Source organism: Brassica napus, chromosome C8, assembly GCF_020379485.1.
Source record: "Brassica napus cultivar Da-Ae chromosome C8, Da-Ae, whole genome shotgun sequence".
Classification (NCBI taxonomy): domain Eukaryota; kingdom Viridiplantae; phylum Streptophyta; class Magnoliopsida; order Brassicales; family Brassicaceae; genus Brassica; species Brassica napus.
The window spans coordinates 40,846,642-40,872,974 of record NC_063451.1 but is presented as its reverse complement, the minus strand read 5'-3'; the positions used below and the strand labels follow the sequence as shown (position 1 = coordinate 40,872,974).

General features: G+C 35.8%; 4 protein-coding genes and 1 long non-coding RNA gene across 8 annotated transcripts; 2 read left to right on the top strand and 3 right to left on the bottom strand.

Moving 5' to 3' along the window:
• Nucleotides 1-2,268: 2,268 nt before the first annotated feature.
• On the top strand, nt 2,269-3,159 carry LOC106411744 (brassinosteroid-responsive RING protein 1). Its single transcript, XM_013852559.3, has one exon. The coding sequence runs from the start codon at nt 2,439-2,441 to the stop codon at nt 2,958-2,960; it is 522 nt and encodes a 173-aa protein (XP_013708013.1). The 5' UTR covers nt 2,269-2,438; the 3' UTR covers nt 2,961-3,159.
• Nucleotides 3,160-8,201: 5,042 nt separating this feature from the next.
• LOC106414571 (syntaxin-73) lies at nt 8,202-10,523 on the bottom strand. Its single transcript, XM_013855204.3, has 9 exons — nt 9,951-10,523; nt 9,755-9,880; nt 9,513-9,669; nt 9,185-9,270; nt 9,039-9,107; nt 8,887-8,931; nt 8,748-8,810; nt 8,588-8,664; nt 8,202-8,487 (listed from the first exon to the last, which is right to left on the bottom strand). Exons 1-9 carry the CDS (start codon nt 10,107-10,109, stop codon nt 8,475-8,477), a joined length of 795 nt encoding a protein of 264 aa, XP_013710658.1. The 5' UTR covers nt 10,110-10,523; the 3' UTR covers nt 8,202-8,474.
• Nucleotides 10,524-17,727: 7,204 nt separating this feature from the next.
• Nucleotides 17,728-20,124, bottom strand: LOC106415710 (bifunctional L-3-cyanoalanine synthase/cysteine synthase C1, mitochondrial-like). Its single transcript, XM_013856476.3, has 10 exons — nt 19,759-20,124; nt 19,554-19,663; nt 19,415-19,472; nt 18,940-19,203; nt 18,716-18,853; nt 18,598-18,649; nt 18,414-18,493; nt 18,274-18,333; nt 18,116-18,196; nt 17,728-18,012 (listed from the first exon to the last, which is right to left on the bottom strand). Exons 1-10 carry the CDS (start codon nt 19,921-19,923, stop codon nt 17,914-17,916), a joined length of 1,107 nt encoding a protein of 368 aa, XP_013711930.1. The 5' UTR covers nt 19,924-20,124; the 3' UTR covers nt 17,728-17,913.
• A 618-nt stretch (nt 20,125-20,742) lies between these two features.
• Nucleotides 20,743-23,312, top strand: LOC106414052. 3 transcript variants are annotated; one of them, XR_007327170.1, is made up of 8 exons: nt 20,743-21,058; nt 21,328-21,425; nt 21,511-21,571; nt 21,666-21,704; nt 21,791-21,904; nt 22,005-22,043; nt 22,123-22,186; nt 22,917-23,312. It is a non-coding gene; the product is annotated as an uncharacterized LOC106414052 (long non-coding RNA). The 3 variants fall into 3 exon arrangements; XR_007327169.1 differs by having other exon boundaries at nt 22,900-23,312; XR_001282743.3 differs by having other exon boundaries at nt 20,747-21,058; nt 22,123-23,312.
• A 418-nt stretch (nt 23,313-23,730) lies between these two features.
• Nucleotides 23,731-25,449, bottom strand: LOC106415690 (aquaporin PIP1-1). 2 transcript variants are annotated; one of them, XM_013856449.3, is made up of 4 exons: nt 24,976-25,449; nt 24,366-24,661; nt 24,104-24,244; nt 23,731-24,016 (listed from the first exon to the last, which is right to left on the bottom strand). In XM_013856449.3, exons 1-4 carry the CDS (start codon nt 25,301-25,303, stop codon nt 23,921-23,923), a joined length of 861 nt encoding a protein of 286 aa, XP_013711903.1. In that variant the 5' UTR covers nt 25,304-25,449; the 3' UTR covers nt 23,731-23,920. The 2 variants fall into 2 exon arrangements, with proteins under 2 accessions (XP_013711903.1, XP_013711904.2); XM_013856450.2 differs by having other exon boundaries at nt 24,100-24,244; nt 24,976-25,414.
• Between the last annotated feature and the right edge of the window lie 884 nt (nt 25,450-26,333).

The following is a 26,333-nucleotide window of genomic DNA, read 5'->3' as shown; positions in this document are numbered from 1 at the left end:
TTTGCTGTTTCTTCAGCTTGTTTAAACTATACATGGGAGCCAACTTACAATTACACACAAGATCTAGACTTGTAATGAGACGGAGAAAACCCTAACTTGGGTTCCCGGCGGCGGAGCTGACGGGACCTTCGACGATTTTGAAGGCTCCTTTGAGCACAGAAGGCAAAGGAAGAGCGATTGAAGAGAGGAGATGCTCCCTTCACACAAGCAATCGTCGGTCGACGGAGAAGAGAGAGAGAGGAGGAGAGAAAGAAAAGAAAAAAAAAAGGTTCAAATTTCTCAGTTTGCTGACACGTGGTTTAAGGACCCTTGTTATGATCGATCGCCAAAATCATGTATTAAGGATCGGTTATCACCCTTTATTTAGTTTTGATTTAATTAATTTACTTATTTTTTTAAAACTCATGTTAAGAAACTGGGATAAACATGGTCTAAGTGTCCATGACCCACCACACACCCTTGGCCTTCTCTTGTTTCTCTTTATTTTCTTCATTTTTAACTTTTTTCTTTTGTCATGTTGTACTCGACTTGATGTCCTTTTCTTTTACAGGCAATTAATTTTAGCCTTCTCTTGGCGTAATATTATGATTTTAAAATTTAAAATATATATATTTATAACATTTTAGCCTTATACATTCAACCACATTTTGATGTATATACATAGAAAGAACATTTCGATAAAACAAACCTATTCAGCAAAACTATCAATAGTTGAACATGCCTATTATACGTACGAGGACAAAACAAATACGTATAGTAAACAAAAATTTCATTAGTTTATAAAGATTAATTCGTTGATATGTACACTCTAAACGACACCAACATAGAATCACAAAAAATTGTCTATATTTTGTTGATGTGTGAGTGTGAAATACCTTCTTAAAATGTGTAAACTTGTGAAAAAAACAATATACCTAATATATAGTTACAAGAATATAGCAGATGTGATTATGAAATAAAACTGTGTTCCCCCCACCCTATATTCCATCCTTTGTTATGAAGTAAAGAAACCATTGAAAGGAACACGCAAAGGAAAAGCAAATTTCTCGGTAAATGATAATAGAGACTGGGCATCAGATAGAACTATTTTGACGTGTGAATCACGTAACGCAACAAAACCCAGCCGTTCGATTTTTCCTTCACTAGAGTAGTAGTTAACGAGGTTGATCATTATATCAATACCATCCTTTGTTTTCTAATACTAAGTGTCCGAACGGAAGAGCGGGACAAGTGCAGTTCTCCTGCACATGCAGTTCTCCCGCACTGCATTTACCATTCACTCTTTTTTGTTTGTAAAAGCAGTTCAAGCGGGAGATCTGCATGCAGTTCAATATTTTTTATTTTTTTGTGGAAAAAGTAGGAGATCTGCATGCAGATCTCACCCGCCAACATTTGGTAGTGTTGATCTGATTTTTTTTTGTTTGGTCAATAAATAACTTTGTTACAATACATAACTTTAAAAATATATTTATCTAATTTTATGAATATAATATTTTTTATTTTATTTACAACTTTAACAATACAAAATTATTATTTTCTACTTATTATTTTTTGTCATATAATTTTTAATTTTTTAAATAAGAAAATAAAAGAATTATAAGCATCTTATAAAACATTTACAGGTATTTCGGACGATACTATAACATCTAAGATATTTGTTTAGATATCTAGGTGTCATTTTTATTGTTTTAATATATGATATATAGTTTTTAAATGATTTTGTCATTCATAAGTTATAATAAATTATTTGATCGGTTTGATCTGGTTCTCTCCTGCATGATCCGCTTGATCTGCACTTGTCATGCTTGATCTGCATGATCTGCTTGATCTGTCCCGTTTGATATGCACTTGCGCTGCTTGATCTGCATAACCGTGCTTTGTTTGTGTTCCGATGAAATAAATGTCCACATATCGAGAACGTACCCACCCGGTCTTTGATCTTTCTACTGTCTTGGAGTAAACTTCACGTGAAAAATAGTAATATACAACGAATACCAAACCACATCCACATCAACCGAATAGTAATATATGCAATGAATTTCATATAAAACAATTTGAATAATAGGACGAAACCACATCAACATCAACCTCTCCTATCAACAGCACGTACCACGTGTGCCGGTCGTCGTGCAACTTGCTGATGTTTATATTCCTAAACATGGTAACACAGTAGAGACGCACGCAGACGAATAAAATAGTCTAACAATGTTGGTGACAGATCTACATCTCACAGACCAATCTTTGTTCCCTTTGTTGCTTTCCCCTTTTTTTTTACTTTCTTTTAACAGATGTCACAGTCGGTTAACTCTATCAAAATCGATCCTAGATGACACGACGTCGTTTAATCTCATCTTCTTCCTCTCACCTGCTCTATAAAAGAAACTCTGTATTTTATTAAAAAATCAACCTTTATTACTCGCACTCTCTCTCTAGCTCCAATGGGCTTCCCCGTAGGCTACACAGAGGTCTTCCTCCCGAAGCTCTTCGTACAAACACTCTCAATCCTCAGTTTCATCAGAACCGTCGTCTTCTCCCTCTTCCGCTTCTTGGGCCTCTCCGACTTCCTCGAAATGGACCAAACCTGGCCCGACTACACATCTAACCCGACCCGAACACCCGAACTCCGCTCCCCCTTCTCCGCCCTACTCATCCGCGAGATCTTACCTGTCATCAAGTTTGAAGACGTGACAACGACCTCCGGAGAAGATCTGCCGGAGAGCTGCGCGGTTTGCCTCTACGAGTTCGAAGGAGAGCAAGAGATCCGGTGGCTGAGAAACTGCAGACATATATTCCACCGGAGCTGTCTCGACCGTTGGATGGATCACGACCAGAAGACGTGTCCTCTCTGTAGAACGCCGTTCGTTCCAGATGAGATGCAAGAAGAGTTTAATCAACGGCTGTGGGCTGCTTCTGGTGTTCATGATTTTCACAGTGAGTACTGTCCCGTGACGGAACTATAGAGAGACAGAGAGACAGCTTCCTTCCCTCCTCCTTTGTGTCTTTTTTTTTTTTTGACTTTTCACCCCTGTACTTTTAAATTTGCTTTTTTTCACCCCTTGCTAACATTAGATTTGCCACGCTTTTATGTGTGTATTGTAAATATACATATGAATGAGATGAGCAATAAACCTTACCAAATAAAAAATGAAATTAAAACTAGTTTGTTTACTTTCTAAATAAAAATGCTAAAACCTAAATCCACAAATTTTTTTTTTGATCGAACAACTTTCATTGAAATTTAAAAGAGTTACAGGAAGCCAAACAAACCAAATCATAGACCAATACACTGGACAAGCAAATGAGAAAGCTTGAACAACAAGTACTCAAATAAAAGCTTAAAGATAGAGGTGATATCACGAGTTCAACCACCGGTGTCTCTGAAAGAGGGCACTCAATCAAGAAAACTTCTTCAAATTGACATTCATGTTCAAAACAATAAAGGAAAGGGATGAAAACCTCCATGGTCAAAGAGGTCAAACAGTTGACACCGTCTAAACGAGAGACGATAAACATCTTCACTTCTGTTTCAAACATAACCATCTTCAAAACAATGCTCCCTATAACAGTTTCACTAATAACAAGTGATAGATGTAGGAGGACGAAACACTCCTTAAAGGAGAAAGGGGGGCAATTACTGCCCAAACAAACCAGATTTGCTGGAAGGATACATAACTTAAGAACTTTCACTCCAAGCTGCCACAAGAGGAGATAATGCCTTATCATTGCAAAAGCCATTAGAGCAAAGGTGGAAGGAAGCCTGCATACTGCAGTAAAAGGACAACATATGCATACCGCAGTAAATGAACAACTGCATACTGCAGTAAGGGACCACACATATACCACAAAGGTACTAACAAATGCCACAATAGCATAACTAAATGCGACCGAAACAGTTGAGACTAATAGAGAAAAACTCGGATTCAACAAACCCAGTTCATATGAAATCATCAAACCTAGCTTTGGATCTGAGAATTTATGAGGAAAGGTAACTGTGGCCCAGAAATCGTACAACCAAAGGAAACTCGTGACTAGAGTATCAGGTGGTGGATTTGGAGGATTTGATGGGAGAGCAACCTTCAAATTCGAATCTGGTGGATCTGAGGGAGGGTGTGGAAGGGAATCTGGACCTGCTACGAGCGGCACCATAGACAGAGAGGAAGGAATGGAAGAGGAAGAAACTTCTCGTTGATACGCGTGAGGCGAAACTAACGGCGGCGAAAGAGTGGTAAAACCTAATCGCCTTTGCTATCCCATTTTTTTAGAGGGCGTTTATTGTTTACTTGTCTGTTAGGAAAATGATTGGGATCCACATTAAAAGATGGATCTAAATAAAGTGATCCGAGTTTCCAGATTTTAGTCCATCTTCTCCAGACTTTGGTTTTAATCCAATCAAGCGGTTTGGTTTATTTGCAGGTTGAAAATTATGGCCTTTGATTTCTATTTATAGAAACTAATTAATTATGATAGTTATCAATGCATAAATGGAGTAACTTTTAATCTAGTGCTAAAATTAACTTTTTAACAGGAGTAGTTAAGATCATGTCAGTACTTGTTTCTGACCACTGAGCAGTGACCACATCTGTATTATTTTGTAAATTATGGTAATAAATATTTTAAAAGTCAGACTTACCTGTAACTGTTATCCATAGATTTAACCAAAAGGATCTAAATTCCAATGGATCATGGATTCATCATTCATGGTAACGCGTAAAGGCACAATCTGGTAACATGGTTGGTCTGCAGATCGATCAGTTAATTTTAAACGTAACTAAACATGTTTTTGTTTCAATACAAAATATATCAAAAATCCATATACCTCGAAATTGGACCACTTCTGATTCATTAACTAAGAATCTAAATCGTGATCCGAAATGAAAACCCTGGTTCGAAGACCAACCTAAAAGGAAATAAATGCATATTTCTATCTGTATAGGTAACCGAAATAAATTGAGTGTGAAAGAGTTTTTAAGTTAAAATATGGTTTGCTTAGAAATTCAAATTATATAATGGTTGTGACTGGTAAAATACTAGAGTAAATAGGAGTAAATAAAGTAGAGTATGACTGGTAAACATAAGAGTAATAGAGAGTAAATTAAGTAGAGTAAATGAGAGTAAATCAAGTGGAGTAAACGAGAGAAAAATTGTAAAAAAAAACAGCAAAAACAAAAATAAAAAATGTGAAAAGTTAGCTTAATTTGTTTTCCTCTTCTAATACGGTGAAAGACTAAAATAACCTATTTACCTCCAGCTAAACAGTAAACAGCTGAAAAATCATTAAAGATGTTTTCACCTGACTGACAAAATTTTGGTTAAATTGGGCGTAAATTTTTATATCGCTAAAATAGTTGTGCTATTAATGCTATTCAATCAGACACGTAGAATAAAAAAGTGGAAAAATTTCAAAGTAAACTAATAAATTAAAATACAATAAAACTAAAAGTTACACCTAGGGTTTGATTGGTAACTCTAGAGTAAACTAAAATAAAAAAGAGAGGTGAAAATAAATTGAAACAAAACATGTGGAAAAGAAGAAAAAATAAATAACATAAACTTATCTACTCTAGCAAAAAATGGAGTAAATTTAAGTCTATGTTACTCTCTATTTAAATAGTAACTAGAGTAAAACTGAGAAAGGTAATTTCCACTTGATTGATAAACTTTAAGTGGAATTTGGAATAAATTTAATTTTAGCGTAAAAGTTTACTCTTAAAATATAATACAGTCATACTCCTAGCTTTAATTGATTCTCTCTCACATAGGAGGGAAAAAGTAAGCCATTTTACCTCTGATTTAAGAGTAACTAGAGTAAAACATATAAAAAGAATAAAATATTTTTTTTCACCTGATTGATTTATACAGTGGCTGTAGTGAGTGTAAAATGTTTCTTGCCAATATGAATCTAAAACCATCTCAATATATAAAAGAATGATATTATGCTTCTACATGATAAATAAAACCTAGAAATAAACCTTAAAGATAATTAATCCCACTCTTAATGTTCTGGAATTCTTCTTATAACTGATGAGAATCAGTATACTAACTTTAGATATAAATTTGACCCAAAAAAAAACTTTAGATATACTAACATTTTACTGCACGTGTGATCAGTCCTGCGTGTGATTGAAATCTGGTAGAGAGAAGGGAATACTTTGAATTCAATGTAGAGAAAATAATTGAAAGTGGGTAGGTTAAACATGGGTCAAGTGGCATTAACTATTTGGGCAATGATTGAAAAGGTGACTATTACAAATCATCATCATCCTATATCATGGAACTGCTCTAGATTTTAGGTACTAGAGAATCTACTTTCTAATAAACCTATCAAACATCGACAACAAAGCAATTGGAGTTACCCTAGATGGTAGTAGACTCGTAGTCCACATATGGTGTATATATTATATACACGCACAAACAGTCAAACATTAGCAATATGTCAAATGTACAGGCTTAAAATAAAGTATATCTTTTGAACAAAATAAATAAATAAAGTATATCCATAATATGATGACAATATCTCTAGACTAGTATAAACCCCTGTTCAAAACTACTCAGGCGCTAGTCGGGCGGCAACCCCGGGCCTAGCGAGTTACTAAAAAATCGGGGATTAATCAGAGTATACGCGGGGCTTAGTTTAATTATTATTTTATTTTATTATAATATTTAAACTAAATATAAAATATAAATATATTAGAATTTAATAGTTTTTGTATGTTATTATTGAAATTAATTATTGATTTTAAAAATTTAATTGTTAGCAATACAATTAAAACACAAATTAATCTAGATTTTGAATTTTTATTATACGTATATATGTATATATATTAACATATGCGCAAAAGTACAAAGCATTCAATGTCTCCTAGTGGCCAAAGCATGTCAGTTTCTTCGAATAACCCGCGGGTTCGACGTCTCCTTCTTACGTTTTAATTATTTCGCATTATTACTATCAAAATGGACAAAAATCCCACATCGCTTAGATGCAACAAGAGAGGCCAAATATCACTCTATATATAGAATACAAACATGTAGGAGAAAGGTAAAGTAGTTGGGCTGCATGATCTTTGGAAGCCCGATAAATACTTTCATAAGTAAAACTTTTGGCATGTTTAATCCTCAACTGGGCCGATTAATCGGTTAATGGACCAATTAATCGGTTAATGGGCCGATTAATCGTTTAAATGGGCCGCATAATTGGTGGCCGATTGTGGTAAAGTCGCTGCGGCTGATGTCCGAATTGCGCCTAAGCGGCCGCCTAGGCGGCTAGGCGGCCGCGTTTTTGAACAGGGGTATAAACATGGTTGTACGATAACCTCACTGCAAGCTAGAACCCTTAGCTGCGTAGTTGGCTCCGCTTCGAAGTCATATTAATTACTCCTTCCGTTTCACTTTATTTGTCGTTTTAGATTTATGCATACGGATTAAGAAAACGTTTAATTTTGTACATTTTCAAAATAAAAACATCATTACCCATACACCTAACCATATTTTGACCAATGAAAAAATAAACAGAAAAATCTTATTAATAAATATTGTATTGAAATCATAAAACGATACTTATTTTGAAAAAAAAAATTTCCTCCAGAACGACATTTAAATTGAAACGGAGGAGAGAGTACAATATTGCTAGCATTTGGATCGCATCACCAGAGCAGGCTCTTGGGCAAAACCATACGAGCTTCCGGCCGACACATTTATTAATAAATTTTAGCTACAATTTTGGAATAATTACCTTAGTCTGGTGGTGTAATCTTGTGTACAAGGTATTTCAATGGACCAATCTGGGTTCAACTTTTCTCAAAACCATTTTTTTTTAGAAAGCATCCATATTTTTTTTTTGCTTCTAGCGATGTAATTTCTAGGACCTGTTTAGCGCATCACCATCTGGACTTGGTTATATTTAAAATGATTCTGCTAAGATCATTATGGCATATTATTTCGCAAACATGTCAAGTATTCTTTTCTTCTCTTAGAGCAGGAGCTCCCGCACTTGGATTATGTAATGTATTCTCTCATACAATAAGGCTACACGAGAACAAGTCCATACACTCAAGCTTATCCTTGCACACCAATATATAACATATAGAGACTTGCATAGGAGACGTGGAGTTAGTTTCTGTTTCTTCAAGTAGTTCGTTCGAATACTAAAGAAGGTGCTGATCGGCTTACCCAAAACAATTTGTCCTCTTTTGGATCAATATATATTAGTGTTTGATGCCTTTGACAAGAAAAATAAAATAACAGATCTAAGTGTTACAATGCTAAAAACTGAATAAATTAGAAAACTGAAACAGCTGAAGTGAATTTAATCATAAGTTATTAACTGAAATATTATCTTTTGGCTAGTTTAGCAGACACCAAAGATAGATTGGCTGTATAATAAGACAGATGAAAACTGAAACTTCGCTCATTTGACACTTAACATGAACATGCTTCTATGCGTGTGCATGTATTGTGTGATGCGGCATTGCTAGCTTTCACTTCACCGAGCTACAAAATCCCAAACAAATAGATATATAGAAAATGAAGCAAGCTTTCAATTGTCAATCATTCTAGTTTTTCAAGAGTGAGCAGAAACAAAATAGGTTACTTGTAAATGAAGGCAGCTATTCCAAGGAGGATGCATAAGAGGATGATGTCTATGCAGAAGTTGCGGCTGGATCTCAACTAGAATCAAATAGAATACAATTAGCTCTTTATGAAATAAGTTTTATTATGATCCCGATCTTAGAGTAATGTTGTGTTATCACCTTAGTTACCGTATCCTTGAGCCTCACATTGGTGCTTTTCAAGTCAGTAGATGCCTTATCAATCTGAATGGTATACCAAATGAATAAAAAGGAATCTTCTTCGGTATCAAGACTAGATCAAGGAACGTTGTTCACTAACCTTTGTATCTATTTCATCAACGAGTGGTTCTTGTCTATCAAGTTCCTGTAATATATATATCATTAAGAAAAATCACTACAATATATATGATCAATAAAAGGGAACCAAAACATCAACAAACAAACAAACAAACAAACAAACAAAAACTTAACCTCATTGATGTCCTGAGCCATGTTCTTGAGCGTATCCAAACCTTCAGCTATGAAATCCAACCCTTGATCCTGCTTCCACAATTGTTAGATTCTTGCTATCATTACACATCAAGTGATAACATGCAACAAACAAGACACAAACTTGCCTGCTTCATTCTTCTCAACTCGTACTCTTGTTTAAACTGACCAGACTCTTCAGTTCGCTGGAAATATTCACTATTAACTCTGCCATCTGATACATTGGAGCAAATCTTTCTTAGCCACAGAGTCACTTATAAGTTACAAACTACCGAGAAAACAATATATTGTCTTGGTTCGTTTGCATGTGGCTGCGACCAAATGTTGGTTCGGTTTCGTTGTTACATGTCGCATAAAATTTTAATTTTCTAGTGCTATTTTTTCAACCACTCGAACGACAACCTGTGACTGGTCCGCGACATGTAAAGAGACAAGGCCTATATATATATATATTACCAGAGACATTCGTGTCGAATCTGATGTTTGTGTACGATGTTGAAGCAGCCCAACCGTTTCCAGGAGCAGAGCCGTCTTGTACGGCTTCAATCTTATCTCTCAATGACAAAACCAACTCATGTCTACCATCAAGCTCTTCTTGTGAGAGCCCTTTAACCTTAAAAAAGTAAAAACCATATCTTATCAGATGCAAACATGCACAAGAATCATAACCATCAAAACTTGTGAAAAAAAGGATGAACCTTTTTGAGAGCAAGCCTCTGTAGTTTCGGAACACCTTCGAGCAAACGAGCTTTCGTTCTTCGTATCTCCGCGTTCATCGCTACAGCTTTCGCTCTGTTCGTCTCAGACGAGAACTCCTCCGTTTTCTAACGTTAACGTTTAACGGTTACGAGAAGTTAAAAAGTAGACAGAAACGTTAACGAGAGAGACACGAACCTGAAGAAGAGTTTCGAGTGCTGATTCGAAGGAGGAGTAGAGACGAGAGAAAGCATCGTCTCCCGAGATGTTAGCTTCTTCTCTCTGTTTAACGAGATCGTACTTCTCGTACTTCTTGCAGATGGAGTCAACCCTTGTGATCAAATCAACCAAGCCCATCGATCAGCAAAACGCGTAAGGATTTTTCTGAAAATCTCTCAGTTTTGAATATGAGCAGAGCAGTTACAGAGTGAATATATCGTGGCTTCTGTATATGAAGAGAGAGCACGAGAGATCTTTTCCTAGCCGTTAGATCTGTTGCAACGTGGACATGTTACGATTCGCTTTTAGTAAGTTAGGATTATTTTCTTTTTTTATAGTCAAAGTGTTTGATTCTGTATTGATGCTATTGGTCAATGCTCATTTGTTCTTAGTGTTCACCTATGTCAGAATAAATAAAAAGGCAATCCAAGTCCAACATCGGATATTTGACAGAATAAAGTCTAATATATATAGCTGGTCCAATTCCACTTAGTAGGAGGCCTTTTGGGAGTAACGACCCAAAAACAAATCCGCGAGGGCTTAAGCCCAAATCGGACAATATCATATTAAGCGAGAGATTGGACATCTGGTGACGGACATTTGCTCTAGTTGAGCGTCTGGCCTCCAGCACGGGCATCCGATCTGGCTCTAGTAGAGCATCTGGCCCAGGAGTGCATCTGGTTCGTCACAGCAACCTAGCTCTCACTTGTCAAATGAAATATAATCATTTGTGGTGGATGTACAAGAAGAGAAAAACTAAAGACAAGAATTGCTACTTCGTGGAAGCTCTTATACGATGCAATCTCAAATCTTTGTCCAGTGTTTGCCAAAGAATGGCTGCTTGGGACAAGACATGAGTTATGGGCCGGTATTTAATGTTTTTCCTCAAACTATAAACGTATAGCAATACTGGTAAGCAAAGAATTCACCTCTTATTCTGATAGCACATTAAAATATTAAATATCATATAATATTTTATTTTCTAATCAATAACCATAAAAAAAAAACTTAGTTACAAAAAAAAATAATAATAATAGGCCAAGTAAGAAAATGATCATTTTGTGTCATATTATTTCATATTGTTATTCCCCTCTCAAATTTTCAATGTGTTTACTCATAAATATGCACTACAAAATCAATTCAAAAATGTAGTTAGACAACATTAAAATGTTTTTCACAAAGCGTAATAGGCTCACAAACCAAAACATTATAAGAACATAAATTCAATAGTCTAGATAGTGGATATCATAACTGATTCACTATATTGTTGAAATAAAATAAAAGTATAAACATTCAGAAATGACGTTATATATGATTCATGAAATTATCTTATGATAAAAAATTAGAGTGTTGCATTGAGCATGTCACTAGATAATGTTTGAAATTGTTATAAAAAGTACTGGTATTTTATTGTTTCGCAGGAATTTAGATAAGGGCGAAATTTTATATCCGTAGAAACTTTAACACTGATAGAAAGATTTTATCAGAGAGAGAAGAGAAGGTTGAGGTTTTGAGATGCGTAATACAACGAACGTAAATGTTCGTATATATAGAAAGAAATTCACTGTGCAAATAGTACAGCGGGCCCCACATCTTTTATATTTTTCAACATAAACGGCTGGCTGCTGGCTTTCTTAGCTGTCTTTCATAACACTCCCCCTTGGGGACCGGTGTCACTATCCACTCTCGCTTAACGTCTTTGTTGCCTCGTTAAAAACCTTTCCAGGAAAACCCAATGGGAAAAACCATAGTAAGGTAAAAAGAGTACAACCACGTAAGCTCCCCCTCGAATAAGCAGTCATATATCCTTCTGATGGCGCATTCCAATGTTGTGGATGTGTTTTCTGAATACCGAGGTAGAGAGTGATTTTGTGAAGAGGTCGGCTGCATTGTCGCTTGATCGAACATATCTTACTTCAATCTCTTTATTCTTCTCGAGCTCTTGAGTGTATGAGAAGAACTTCGGAGGTATATGTTTGGTTCTATCGCTTTTGATATATCCTTCCTTCGTTTGAGCAACACATGCCGCGTTATCTTCATATAGAATAGTTGGCTCCGCATTTTCGTCAATCCCACTGCTTGAACAGATGTGTCGGCTTATTGATCTTAGCCATACACATTCTCTACTTGCTTCATGGAGTGCAATGATCTCAGCGTGATTTGAAGAAGTAGCAACAAGTGTCTGCTTCTGAGAACGCCAAGATATGGCGGTGCCTCCAATTGTAAAAACATATCCTGTCTGGGATCGAGCTTTGTGTGGATCTGACAAATAACCTGCATCTGCAAAACCAATCATTTGACCTTTTGAACTTTTAGGATAAAACAAGCCTAAATCAGTTGTTCCTTGAAGGTAACGAAAGACATGTTTAATTCCATTCCAATGTCTTCGTGTAGGAGACGAACTGAATCTCGCTAAAAGATTAACAGCAAAGATATGTCAGGTCGAGTACAATTTGCAAGATACATAAGAGCTCCAATTGCACTTAAATATGGAGTTTCAGGACCAAGTATTTCTTCATTTTCCTCAGATGGTCGAAACGGATCATTTTCAACATTAAGTGATCTAACGACCATCGGGGTGCTAAGAGGAGTTGCTTTATCCATGTTAAAGCGTTTCAATACTCGTTTGGTATATGTAGACTGGTGTACAAATATACCCTTTCGAGAATGCTCAATTTGTAATCCTAGACAATATTTTGTCTGGCCGAGATCTTTCATCTCAAATTCTCCTTTCAGATAGTTTGATGCCTTTTGGATTTCGTTTTGAGTTCCAATAATATTAAGATCATCAACGTACACCGCGATTATCACAAATCCGGATGTTGTTTTCTTTATGAAAACACAAGGGCATATAGGATCATTTGTGTATCCTTCTTTTGTTAAGTGTTCGCTGAGACGATTATACCACATTCGTCCAGATTGTTTTAACCCATATAATGATCTTTGCAATTTTATTGCACATAACTCTTTAGGTTTGGAACTTAACGTTTCTGGCATTTTAAATCCATCTGGGATTCTCATATAGATATCAGTATCTAATGATCCATATAAATATGCCGTAACGACATCCATGAGACGCATTTCTAAATTTTCATTGGCCGCTAGGCTCATCAGGAATCTAAATGTGATTGCGTCCATGACAGGAGAATAAGTTTCCTCATAATCAATTCCTGGCCTTTGAGAGAAACCTTGGGCTACGAGACGAGCTTTGTATCTTGTAATCTCGTTTTTCTCATTTCTTTTTCGGACAAACACCCATTTGTACCCAACAGGTTTTACATCTTTGGGTGTGAGCACAATAGGTCCGAATACATTTCGTTTGTTAAGCGAATCTAATTCGACTTGAATTGCATCTTTCCATTTTATCCAGTCATGTCTCTTTTGACATTCATATACAGACTTTGGTTCTGGATCTTCGTTTTCTTCATTTATTTCCTTTGCTAAAAGGTATGAGAAAACGTCATCAATATCATCCATCTCATTTCGTTTCCATATCTTTCCATTATGGATGTAATTGATAGAAATCTCATGATTTCCTTCAGATTCAAGATGCTTTATATTGTCGTTAGATTCACAATTTTCTTCGTCCAAAATATTTTTTGTTATTTTGGGAGTATCATGCTTTTCACATTCCTTACGTTTTCTAGGAAGTTTATCCTTTGAACCAATAGGTCTACCGCGCTTTAAACGTGTTCCTGATTCACGTGTATCAACTGCCGTTCCACCATTTTGTGGTATTTCAATACGAGCAGGAGTATTTGCAGCGGGTATATGTGATTTAGTTACCATTTTGGTATCAGCAAATGCATCAGGTAGCTGATTTGCTATATTTTGTAAATGCATGATACGTCGAACTTCTAGTTCTGACTGTTTCGTAGGAGGATCAAGGTGTAATAACGATGGTACACTCCATTTGATCTCTTTTCCTACTTGTTTATTGTCTCCCCCTAGAGTTGGGAATTCTTTCTCATTGAAATGACAATCGGCAAATCGTGCCGTAAACACATCACCAGTTTGTGGTTCTAGGTATCTTATTATTGATGGAGAATCATAGCCAATATATATTCCCAACCGTCTTTGCGGTCCCATCTTTGTACGTTGCGGTGGTGCTATTGGAATATAAACCGCACAACCAAAGATTTTTAGATGAGAGATATTTGGTTCTTTTCCAAATGCTAACTGTAATGGGGAATATCTGTGGTATGCACTTGGTCTTATCCGAATTAGTGCTTCTGCATGCAAATAGCATGTCCCCATACCGAGGTTGGGAGTTTTGATCTCATGATCAATGGCCTTGCAATTAGTTGCAGCCGTTTAATTAATGATTCTGCCAAACCATTTTGTGTATGAACATGAGCAACAAATGCTCTACTTCAATCCCTGATACCATACAATAATCATTAAAAGCTTGGGATGTGAATTCACCAGCGTTATCTAATCTAACTCTTTTAATTGGATAATCTGAGAACTGTGCTCTTAATTTGATTATCTGAGTTAGAAATCTCGCAAATGCCATATTTCGAGATGATAACAAACAAACATGTGACCATCTACTCGATGCATCGATTAATACCATAAAGTAGTAGAATGGTCCACACGGTGGATGTATTGGTCCACAAATATCACCTTGGATTCTTTCCAAAAACTTTGGTGATTCTTTGTCAACTTTGGTTGGTGATGGTCTTATGATTAATTTCCCAAGAGCACACGCATCACATGTCATTTTATTACTTTGGTATATATCTTGGGTTTTTATTGAATGACCATGTGAGCTTTCAATGATTTTTCGCATCATTGTAGTGCCTGGATGACCAAGGCGATCATGCCATAATGTAACATCTTCTGGATTTCTTTTTATCACAAGATGTGATTCTATAGCATCAATATAAGTGTGATGCAATCCAGAACTTATATAAGTGTGATGCAATCCAGAAGGAAGTTCTAGAAATTTTTCCAGTACAAGGCCTTTGCCTGATTTTTCAGAAGTTATATACAAATACTTCTTTCCATTCTCAGTTGCAGACTGAGTGTTATACCCTTGACGGTATATATCTTTGAAACTCAACAAATTTCTCTTAGAATTTGGAGAATATAAGGCATTATCTATGGAAAACTTTGTTCCATTAGGCAACATAAAGTTCGCCTTGCCAATTCCTTCGATCAGGTCTGTAGGACCTGATATTGTGTTTATAGTCATTTTTACTGACTTTAAAGTAGAGAAATATCTCTTATCCTTCAGTATAGTGTGCGTTGTGCCACTATCTGGTATGCAAACTTCTCTACCAATTTGTTTAGTTGTTGTTCCATTTGCTTTCTTATCCATTTCTGTAACACACAGTTAATATTAATAAAGAAAATAAACTTTCATAAGTAAACATATTATTCATCAATAACAAGTACACAATAATTATACATTATATATTTTGAAATACAACATTATTTTGAAAGTGAAATACATAATATTTTATGGCATCACTAGGCATTATTAAGCTTGATCAGTACAAGCACTTCAATTATTTTGATGAGTGGCCTCGTCGAAATCTCCCATAAAGTCAGAGGATTCGAGGTATGTCGATGTTGTACCCACAAGGTGTTCATTGAGATTTACTTCCTTTGCCTTGCCTTTAATAGATTCTTGGTACAATTGGCATAGATGCCGAGGAGTTCGACATACTTGAGACCAGTGTCCCTTCGATCCACATCTGTAACAGACGTTCTCATTTTTATGAGTAGGGTTTTCTTGGGTTTCTTTCCCTTTTACCCGATCAGATCGATTCCATGTGTTGGATCCCCTTCCTCTTGGGTTGTTACTCCTTTCATGGTTGCGGTTAAATCGATAACCACGACCACGACCAAAACCACGATTGTGACCACGGCCACGACCACGGCCACGATAGGAATAATTTCCTTTTTCCGGATTTTTTATATCCGTTGCATTTACCTCAGGAAATGCTTTGGTTCCCGTGGGCCGGGCATTGTGGTTTTTAATGAGGAGTTCATTATTTCTCTCCGCTATTATAAGCGCCACAGCGAGTTCAGAGAACCTCGTATACCCACAATTTCTATATTGTTCTTGTAGAACATAATGATTTTTGTGGAACGTTTGGTAAGTTTTCTCGAGCATTTCTGCTTCCGAGACAGGCTTACCGCAATAATCTAATTGCGCTGCTATTCTCAATATAGCGGAATTGTACGTTTCCACTTTTCAAAATCTTGAAATCGTAGATTTTTCCACTCATCGAGTGCATGGGGGAGAGTAATTTTCTTTTGGTTATCAAACCTCTCCTTCAGGGCTTTCCAAAGATCTAAGGGATCTTTGGTTCTCGCATAATCATGCGTAAGATTTTCATCTAGATGCCTTCTCAGAAATATCACGGCCTTAGCTTTTTCATGAGAGGTTGATATATTGCCGTCTTTTATTGTTCCGAGTATTTCCTCGGAATCTAGATGAAGCTCCATGTTTGTAACCCATGCCGTGTAGTTTGTCCCAGTTACTTCCAATGCCGGAAACTGAAGTTTCTCGATTTTTGCCATTTGTATTTCTAAAGCACATAAATAAAAAAATTATTAGAATATTATTCATATTAAAAAGAACCGTTTACATTAATCATGCAAGCAATTACAAGGAGAAGCGATGTAAAGAAAATTAAACCGATATTCATCTTAAATTCACTCGGAGTAAATTCTCCAACGAATAAACCATAAATAGAAACACAAATAAAAATGGCACATAAAAACAAAAGTGCGCGAATCATCTTTCTTGAAATGAGAAATCGGAGGAGAGCGATTTGAAATTTTTTGAGAGAAGATGAAATGTTTTGGATGATGAAATAGAGTGAAAATGAGTTGTATTTATAGATGAAAATTACTGTTCATGACCGTTGGAGAAAGGGGAAATTTTTGAAAAAATTTCTTTGGGACCGTTGGGGTTAAATCGAGTGCACTAAAAATCAGTATGAAAATATCGTATTAAACAGTCAATCAAATCTATAAAATTTCATAAAAGTAAAAATTATGGCAATGAAATATTTATGTTATGACTACAAATCATGCGACGGCTCAGCCGATCAATGCAGAGTAATAAATAAATTATACGGCGGCTCGGCCGACCAATTAATAATAAACAGAATATAAGGCGGCTCGGCCGACCAATAAATAATAAACAGAATATAAGGCGGCTCGGCCGACCAATAAATAATAAACAGAATATAAGGCGGCTCGGCCGACCAATAAATAAATTAAATTACTAGTAAATAATATAGGCGGTATTCCGGCCATTATAACATGATATAAATAATAGTAGAGGCGGTATACTGACCATTATAACAGAGTATAAATGATACAAATAAATTTTACCGAATCGCAGAGTGATCGTGCTGATAACGTGTTATAAAAAGAACTGGTATTTTATTGTTTCGCAGGAATTTAGATAAGGGCGAAATTTTATACCCGTAGAAACTTTAACACTGATAGAAATATTTTATCAGAGAGAGAAGAGAAGGTTGAGGTTTTGAGATGCGTAATACAACGAACGTAAATGTTCAAAGAAATTCACTGTGCAAATAGTGCAGCGGGCTCCACATTTTTTATATTTTTCAACATAAACGGCTGGCTGCTGGCTTTCTTAGCTGTCTTTCGTAACAGAAATCATATTTACCAGAATTTTTTTTCGAACACACATTCACAGTCTCCCAAGCTCTACACTTAAATGAAGATGAACACATATCCACAGTCTTCCAGCACAACAATCTCTATCTGAGCCACAAAATGCTTTTATTTCCAATATCACACATTTAACATAAATTATTCTTGCAATATCCAACATCAATATAAAACAAACAAATATTGTCCATTACATTCTTTTATAGGCTGTGTCACAGTATTTTGCTCCCTGGATAAGATATAATAGTAAAGAACCTTTTCTTCATCAACCAAAACCAAATCAGTCAACTGAAACTGGCTTCATTGCTTCTGCTTCTTTCCTCAGCTCATCAAACAGAATAGACGACAGATATCTCTCCCCAAAGCTCGCATGAATCGTCTGTTCAATACAAACACAAAACACATTCCAAAAGTCCGGTCAAACCATGACACTGATCATAAAAAAGACTCAAGAACAGTTGTTTCTTTGTCTCCTCTCTTACCACAATGAGTTTGCCTTTGTTCTCTGGCATTTTCGCCAGTCTAATTGCTGCCACGGTGTTAGCCCCCGATGATATCCCAACCTACAAGTTAGTGTTTCCATAGTCAGCACCAGCAAAACAAACCAGTTATCTCTACGATCTCCAAAAAGAAAACTCACCATGAGACCTTCTTTTAATGCCAATTCTCTAGCCATTTTTATAGCATCCTCACTACTAACCTGCACGTATAACTCAAAACACATAAGCATTTTACAAGTTGTTAGAACACAAATACATGGAAGCTTATCAGTAACATTACCTCAAGAACGCTCTCCATAACATCCATATCCAAGATATCCGGTTTAAATCCAACCCCATTCCCTGTGATAGCATGTGGACCTAACCCAAAGTTCAAAGCTCTAACCATCAGCAACCGCATATACTAGAATCTTACATTGATTTAGACCACAAGGAATCAAAGAGGATAAACAAATAAAATGCACCTGGCTTGCCACCGTTGAGTATGTTGCTTTCAGCAGGCTCCACTCCATATATCTACCATTAGCAAGACATCAATGATCAAACACATTCTCTTTTTTATACTAACAAGATTTCAAATACCTTGACATTTGGGTTTTTAAATTTAAGGTATTGGCCAACACCAGAGACAGTGCCTCCACTGCCAATTCCCATCACAAAGATATCAACGTTCCCAAGTGTATCTTCCCAAATCTCAGGACCAGTTGTATCATAATGTATCTGCACCAAATATTCCAACCATCATTCACCTCTCTCTCTATCTAACACTACATGACCTAGGGATCTATCAAAACTCTTTTAAGTACCTGAGTGTTTGCTGGATTAGCAAACTGTTGCAACATATGAGCATCAGGAGTACTCTCAAGGAGATCATAAGCTTTCTTAACGGTTCCACCCATTCCTTTGGTTGGATCAGTGAGGACAAGCTCAGCACCAAAGGACCTCATAGTCACTCTCCTCTCCAAACTTGTGTAAGAAGGCATTGTCATTATAATCTTGTACCCTTTCAGAGCCGCCATGAAAGCCATACTTATTCCCATGTTTCCTGAAGTTGGCTCTATCAATGTTGTCTGATAAACATAAACACATCACTTCAGTGAGTTAATTCACCATTAATTTGAGATTAAGTATATGAAATTTATTGAATTAATGTGTTAATCAAAGTTTGCTACATGGTTCAACAAATTTGTATTACATCGGTTAAGCAAAAGGAAACCAAACCGAATGGTTAACATTAAACCGGTATCTAATAATTAAAGTAAGTAAAAAAAAGAGGATTACTTTTCCAGGAGTGATAAGGTTTTTCTTCTCTGCATCTGCAACCATAGCTAAAGCTGGTCTGGAGCCAACAAAACCCAAACAAAAGTCAACGCTTTTTGGGACTGATTATGTCCTAAGATTATGAGTTCACAGTCGTCACCTGTCTTTGACGCTACAAGTAGGCTGGAAATGTTCTTGCTTGGCAGCAATATAAGCTCCACAGCCTTCAGTGACTCTGTTGAGGAACACGAGTGGGGTTCTTCCAATGAGCTACAACACAGACAGATTTGATCGATCAGTCAACATCGGAAGAAGATAACATTTTCAAGATGCCCAAGAAACAAAGTTTTTTTTTTTTCATTTACCAGAGAAGCATCGCGTTTGGCCTGAGTTGCAGGGAACTCTTTGGGAAGGTTTCTGAGTCTGTCGGCGAAAGAAGAAGATCCGTCGGTGGAGAAGAGCTTCCTCGTGCTTTGGCTGATGCGGGGGATCGTCTCTGTCTTCAGCAACCTCCTCCAGATAGTAGCCATTGTTGAAAAACAGAGCAAAACGAAGAGAGAGAGGGAGAGAGAAAGCCACAAGTCTTTGCTTGTTATAAGAGAGAGCAGAGTAGGAGAAGATGAGTGAAAGGTGGAGAAGCAAACCAATCATATAAATGGCTCTGAATCCGAGGATAAAGACAAATAAATTGTATTATCTCCCTCTAGTGGTTAGTGTATAATGCTACTATTTAAATGCGATATGTTCGACCAAAAAACATATAAAAATAGGTAGAGACAAAAGTGTAGGCGTTATCATTTACGTTAGGTAATACTAATACAATGATTTTTTTTTTTTGCACTGAATTCTTATTGGATGTTAAGATTCACTTCTTATCTTCCATATACTTTTCGAAAGAGTATTAACATTTTCTTAATACTATCGTAATCATAATTAAATGTACAATTATTTTCTTACATAGCTGAATTATTAGTATTGTTTTACAGAAAAGTATGAATGATCGAATGATCCTCGTTTTCCTAAACATTTGAATCGCCGTTTGTTTCTTCTTAGTAAAAATTGTAATTATCTTGTACAGTTTTCAATATTTCAAATAAATGGTGGTGAGTTCTTACAATGTGGAAATGTTAGGTTTTAATAAATTAATTTAGTTGTATATATTTTACTCATATTATTTTATAATAGTGATTTTTGGGTTTTATTAATTTTTTTCTGGCATAACATACAAACATAAAAATATTTTTTACAAATGTTTTAATGTATATTATATATTTCCCTTTTAATTGATGACGTGAATGTATAGAAACATAAACACAACTATTAATTTTTAAAGGTGGAGAAATCAAACAATCATATAAATCGATCTGAATCCGAAGGAATAAGACCATGATTATCGGCGTCTCTTATGGGGGTATTTAGGTTTATTTATGATTAAAAATAAAAGAAAAAATGAATTACCTTAAGCGACGTCTCTTAATCTAGCGACACAAGCGACGTCTCTTAATCTCTCCGCGACGCAGAAGAAATTCGTCGGCCTTTATTCTCCCAGAATCTCTTTGATCGAATCCTATTGCAGTTTCTGGGTTGATCCGCCATGGAAACGCTAAGTGGAAACGAAGAAGAAACAGAACCAGAGAAGCAAAGAGATTCCTATTGCAGTTTCTGGTTAGATTCATTCATATTCTTTTTTCTTTATGCTTGGGTTTAAGTATATTACAGAAGAATCAGTTGAAAAAGACTCTGATTCCTTTAAAATATGATTGTTTTTGCTCCCCATAGCTGAGACAGAGTAATAGCTTTGCCAGTATGTTAGTTTGGATCTGTAGTTGGAACTCTTCCGCTTGTGCTTGGTTTAAACTTTAAAGTCCCTTTCTTGATAGAGGATTCAATAAGATTGTTTTCAATTACAAAACCAAATTTGATTCTTGATACAGTCATAGGGCTAGAGAGCTTCAGGGTAGGTCTTACCCCTACAGTCTTCTACATTCCTGGTTTCATCACTGACCAAGAGCAAACTCAGCTCCTCAATCGTGTAATCTCCTCCACCACATCTTTTGCATTTGAGACATTGTTGATTTTGTGTTCCTCTCTTACCCATTTTACTGTCATGTTTAAAGATATATGGAGCATCTGGTTTCAAGTGGAAGACGTTAAAGAACAGAAGATTACAGAACTGGGGTGTGCTGTTAGAAGACTTTCATACACTTCGTTTTCATTACATTGTGTTTTGAAGAAAAAAAATTAAAGTCTTGAGCTTTTGTTCATTTTGCAGGTGGTATGGTCCATGAAAAGGGTCTTGTTCCACAAGAGTGTAAGTAATAATTAGAAAAACATCCGTTTAATAATTTTAATTCTAGATACTCAAAAGAGTTATGTAGACCCTTTGCATTGTTTCAGTGCCTTCTTGGCTGACAAAGATTACCACGAAAATTCATGAAAGCACGGGTCTTTTCCCTTCTGCTATAAATCATGTCCTCATCAATGACTTAACTTCCTGACCAGGGGATAATGGTACGTCATCCCGTCTTCTCTCGGTGCTTGAATGGGTTTTTAGTTTTCTGCTGAAGCTGATGAGCAAGTTTTGTTACTTAAATGGTTGATATTTATGCAGAACAAAACCGTGAACTAGAGGTTGAAACAACAATTACAGGTCTTCTCTTGTGCTCTCCTCTCATTTCTTCTTTGTTTCTGTTTGCCACTCATAAATCTAACCTGTTTTGTTTTTATAGGAATCCTTGCGACAGAATCTGACATTACTAGGTGTGAACTTGGCAAAGATGAACGCATATACTGGTAAAATTTCAATACTGCTTTTTCTTTTTAACTGCTGGGTTGTGTTTTCTTCTAGGGATAAATGTTTGATAATATTTTTTTAAGAACCCTAATTTAAGAGACTAGCATTGGAACAGAAAAATGTTGATGTCTCTTGACTAAGTTCTTAACCAACAATTATTATTAAAAAAATCATTAAGAGACTCTAATGGGGTTGTAGGGTTAATCATGCTCTAAGGCAAATACATTGTATAATCTTCTTGGTTAAGTGTATATGCTACTATTCAACCCGATAAAATAATAGGTAGAGACAAAAGTGTAGGTGTTATCATTTACGTTAGGTAATAGAATGGTTTTGTTTGAACTGAATTCTTATTGGATGTTGTGATTGACTTCTGATCTTGTAAATATATATCTGAAAATAACATTAATATTTTCCTAAACATCTGAATCACTTTTTATTTTTTGATTTTTTTCTTATTCCTATTATATTTAATTATCTGGTAATAGATTTCTCAATATTTTAAATATATGGTGGTGAGATTTTAAAATAAAATATGGAAGTGTTAAATTTTAATAATGTAATTTAATTTAATTGTATAGTATATTTTACTCAAATGATTTTAAAATTGTGAATTTTGGGTTTAATTAAATTAAATATTTTCTGAAATAACATAGAAACATCCATGTAAAAAATTAATTTTTGCAAGTTTTTTTTTATGTTTACTCTCTAGCTTTTTACACGTATCAGTTACACACAAAAACCGTCAAGAAGAATCATGGATCTTTAAATACAGCACTTTACAGCCTAGTTATTATCGATGAGGAAGATATGATTTTATTGGTAATGGAACTCCAGCCGGAGTCCCTGCCCTGGGTTCAAGTAGCCTTAGCCACCTTCCCGCCTATAACCGTACGTGTCCGGATGGAAGGTCTCGTGGGGATTAGTCTGGGCTTACCGTTTGGGATCCTCCACGTTTTATTAAAGTTATGAGACAAAATTGTAATCGATTCAACCCAAATGAAAATTAGTTAGCCGATTCTCAATACTTTTCAATTTCAAATTTTATACCACTGACTATAGATACTATTGTTTTAGTGTTATGATTACTAAGTTATCTATAAGTATAATTTATGTTTTATTGCTTTTATCTATACTGTTATCTTTTTTTTTTTTTGTAACTTATACTGTTATCTTTCTTATCAACCTTTTATCGTTTTTTTTATAATGGTTTGACGTTGAGTGTTAGAAAAAAATGTAAATGTAATATCTGTGGTAAGCGAAGGGATCTTGTCAGATTTCTACACAAACTCGTCATCTTTCACTTAGTGGAATGATGCCATTTAGAGTCAATTGCTGCAAATTTTAACTTCTTCTCTTTTTTTTGGGTCAAATCTTCTTTTGTTATTCATGTCAAGGAATCTTCATGCTTTGTTGTAAAGCATGTGACAACTGGGACCATTCTCCTTGGGAAAGTAGGTGACACTAGTCTACCACGTTTAAAAAGAGTCCTGTACCAAAAGTCCAGACTGAACCATTATGATTTTAAGAAATAAAACATAACTTTCAAGAATGATTTATGTTGAACTTTTGAGAAATTCTTCATTGTTTACAAGTTACATTGATTGCATTAAGCAAAGGAGAGGGAACATACACGTTCATACATACACACACATTTTACACATATGGAATAACAATAGAAGCAACTTAGGACACGGGATCAGAAACCAGAGGACTTGATGTTTTGTTTTAACTTAGTTTCTGGACTTGAAGGGGATTGCTCTGATGACAATCACATGGTAAAGAGCAGCAAGTGCAGCACCAATGAAGGGTCCAACCCAAAACACCCACTGACATGGCCAAAAAAATTGTCAGAAAAATGATTGAAACCTAGTTTGGAACGAGATTGGTATATAAATAGTTTGTGGAAAACTCACGTGGTCGTCCCAGGAATGGTCTTTGTTGTAGATGATTGCAGCTCCAAGACTTCTAGCCGGGTTGATGCCTGTGCCAGTGATTGGGATGGTTGCTAAGTGAACCAAGAAAACTGCAAACCCGATTGGGAGTGGTGCAAGAATCTGCACAAATTGTCACAAAAACTCAAGCCCATAAGCAACAATATGTACACTTAAGGCTGTTAAAATGTTCACTCATTTCATATTGTTTACAGCAGCTATGTTCCATGGATTAGTAACTTACGGGAACATGAGAGTCACGTGCGTTTCTCTTTGCATCAGTGGCTGAGAAAACTGTGTAAACAAGGACAAATGTACCGATGATCTCAGCACCAAGACCACTTCCTTTGGTGTATCCAGGAGCCACAGTGTTGGCTCCTCCTCCTAGAGCCTGGTATTGGTTAGGCTGGAACCCTTTAACCACACCAGCTCCGCATATGGCTCCCAAGCACTGCATCACTATGTAGTACAGAGCTCTGGTGAGCGACAGCTTCCGGGCTAAGAACAGACCAAAAGTGACCGCTGGGTTGATGTGTCCACCTGAGAGTGACAGAAAAAAAACACTCCAAGATTAGGCAAATGGACACAAAACTAATATATAGTTTCTATGTTCCAAAATATAAGAGGTTTTAGGTGAAATCACACATTTTATAAAATTACTTTTACCCAAAAATATGTTAAGATATGAATTAAAATCAATTCAACCAATTATAAAATATAGTATAAATATAATTGGTTATCCAGTTTTTAATAAAGTTGAAAATTAACTTGAAAACAGTCTATAATTTTAAACATATTATGTTTTGAAACCGAGGAGAGTATATATCAAACCGAAGTTAAGTTGGATGACTTACCGGAGATACCGGCGGTGCAGTAGACAAGAGCAAAGATCATACCACCGAAGGCCCAAGCGATACCTTGGATTCCGACGGAAGCACACATGTTCGGTGACCTTTTAACTCCCATGACGGTCAAAACAGTGATGTAGAGGAAGAGGAAAGTAGCTATAAATTCAGCGATACCAGCTCGCCAGAAGGACCATGAAGAAAGCTCACCAGGCTCGAAAAGCGGCGCTGGTGGTGGCTCGTTGTAGTCCTTGTCGCTCTGAGCTGAAGTTCCTATTGGTTGTCTCTCCGGGAACTTGTTAGCTCCAACCCTAACGTCTTCTTCCTTGCCTTCCATCTTCGATACGGTAGAGAAACTGTAGTTTTGGTTTTTGTTTTCTTCTCTGTTTGTGGTGTGTGATGAATTTTGACAAGTGGAGTGGTTACTCTTATAGTTGGAAGATAATGCAAAGAAATGGCGGAAATAAAATAAAGACCATGACAATATTGACAATAACATTACAAATTTTAATGTTATCTTCAATAGTAATCAATCATCATGTTAATGATAAAACTTAATTATTGGGGTCAGTGATAAATTAAGTGTTTGGACAGAGTTTTGAATGATACATTCCAGCTATAGAATGTATTTAGAAAATGTATAGATCAATGTCGATTGTTTTAAAAATTCTTCCTAGTTGTCACTTAATTTGCGTAGTTACCAACTGCTACGAGCCTATGAATAAACCATAAATAAATAAACAATATAAATTGTCCAGTTTATATGATCTGGCGCTTTCCAGCGTAAGAACATTTGAGTATAGCCTCACCATAACATGCCATGCACATACATTATTATCTGTTCATGATCGTCTGATAAGTATTATCAGAACTGAGAATTGTTATCGAACAAGTGAATAAAGATACTTCTACCATTACAGTTAAGTATTGTTGGTTCTCTGCAAAGACTACAATGTAATTTTATTCTGCTATAAAACATAATTCTGATTTATAATACTAAGTCTGCATATTATGAAAATTTGAGATTTAAAAACATTTTTAAAAATATATCTAGTGGTAGTGTACTATTTGCCATATAGGAAGGACAAGGTTGTAGAAAACAAAAAAGGTTAGTGGTTGCTATTAGCTAGATTGTTTGTGAAGCAGGACAGGGCCATTATTGGTTACCATTTTATTTCTCCAAGTTCTTTATCACCATGGCATTTTTACAGTAATTAACCATTCTTAGAGTTAAACCATACGAAAATTTTCAAAATTAGAAATGTAATGGCTTACTTGCAAAGTAAATTTATATTAATTCAATTCGAGGTTTGAAGATGCTAAGAGAAACCAAGAGCATGTGCATCGCTGGAATCCCACTTGGGGTT

Coding starts and splice junctions, on each gene's coding strand:
- LOC106415690 (XM_013856450.2), bottom strand. CDS start 25,303: ATGGAAGGCAAGGAAGAAGACGTTAGGGTTGGAGCTAACAAGTTCCCG. Junction 24,662..24,975: donor CTGCACCGCCGGTATCTCCG/GTAAGTCATCCA, acceptor TGTCACTCTCAG/GTGGACACATCAACCCAGCG. Junction 24,017..24,099: donor TTCCTGGGACGACCACGTGA/GTTTTCCACAAA, acceptor TGGCCATGTCAG/TGGGTGTTTTGGGTTGGACC.
- LOC106415710 (XM_013856476.3), bottom strand. CDS start 19,923: ATGGCTACTATCTGGAGGAGGTTGCTGAAGACAGAGACGATCCCCCGC. Junction 18,854..18,939: donor CTAATCCAGCAAACACTCAG/GTACTTAAAAGA, acceptor TATTTGGTGCAG/ATACATTATGATACAACTGG. Junction 18,334..18,413: donor TTATGGAGAGCGTTCTTGAG/GTAATGTTACTG, acceptor TTATACGTGCAG/GTTAGTAGTGAGGATGCTAT.
- LOC106414571 (XM_013855204.3), bottom strand. CDS start 10,109: ATGGGCTTGGTTGATTTGATCACAAGGGTTGACTCCATCTGCAAGAAG. Junction 9,108..9,184: donor AGTTGAGAAGAATGAAGCAG/GCAAGTTTGTGT, acceptor TTGTGGAAGCAG/GATCAAGGGTTGGATTTCAT. Junction 8,932..9,038: donor TGGCTCAGGACATCAATGAG/GTTAAGTTTTTG, acceptor TATATATTACAG/GAACTTGATAGACAAGAACC.
- LOC106411744 (XM_013852559.3), top strand. CDS start 2,439: ATGGGCTTCCCCGTAGGCTACACAGAGGTCTTCCTCCCGAAGCTCTTC.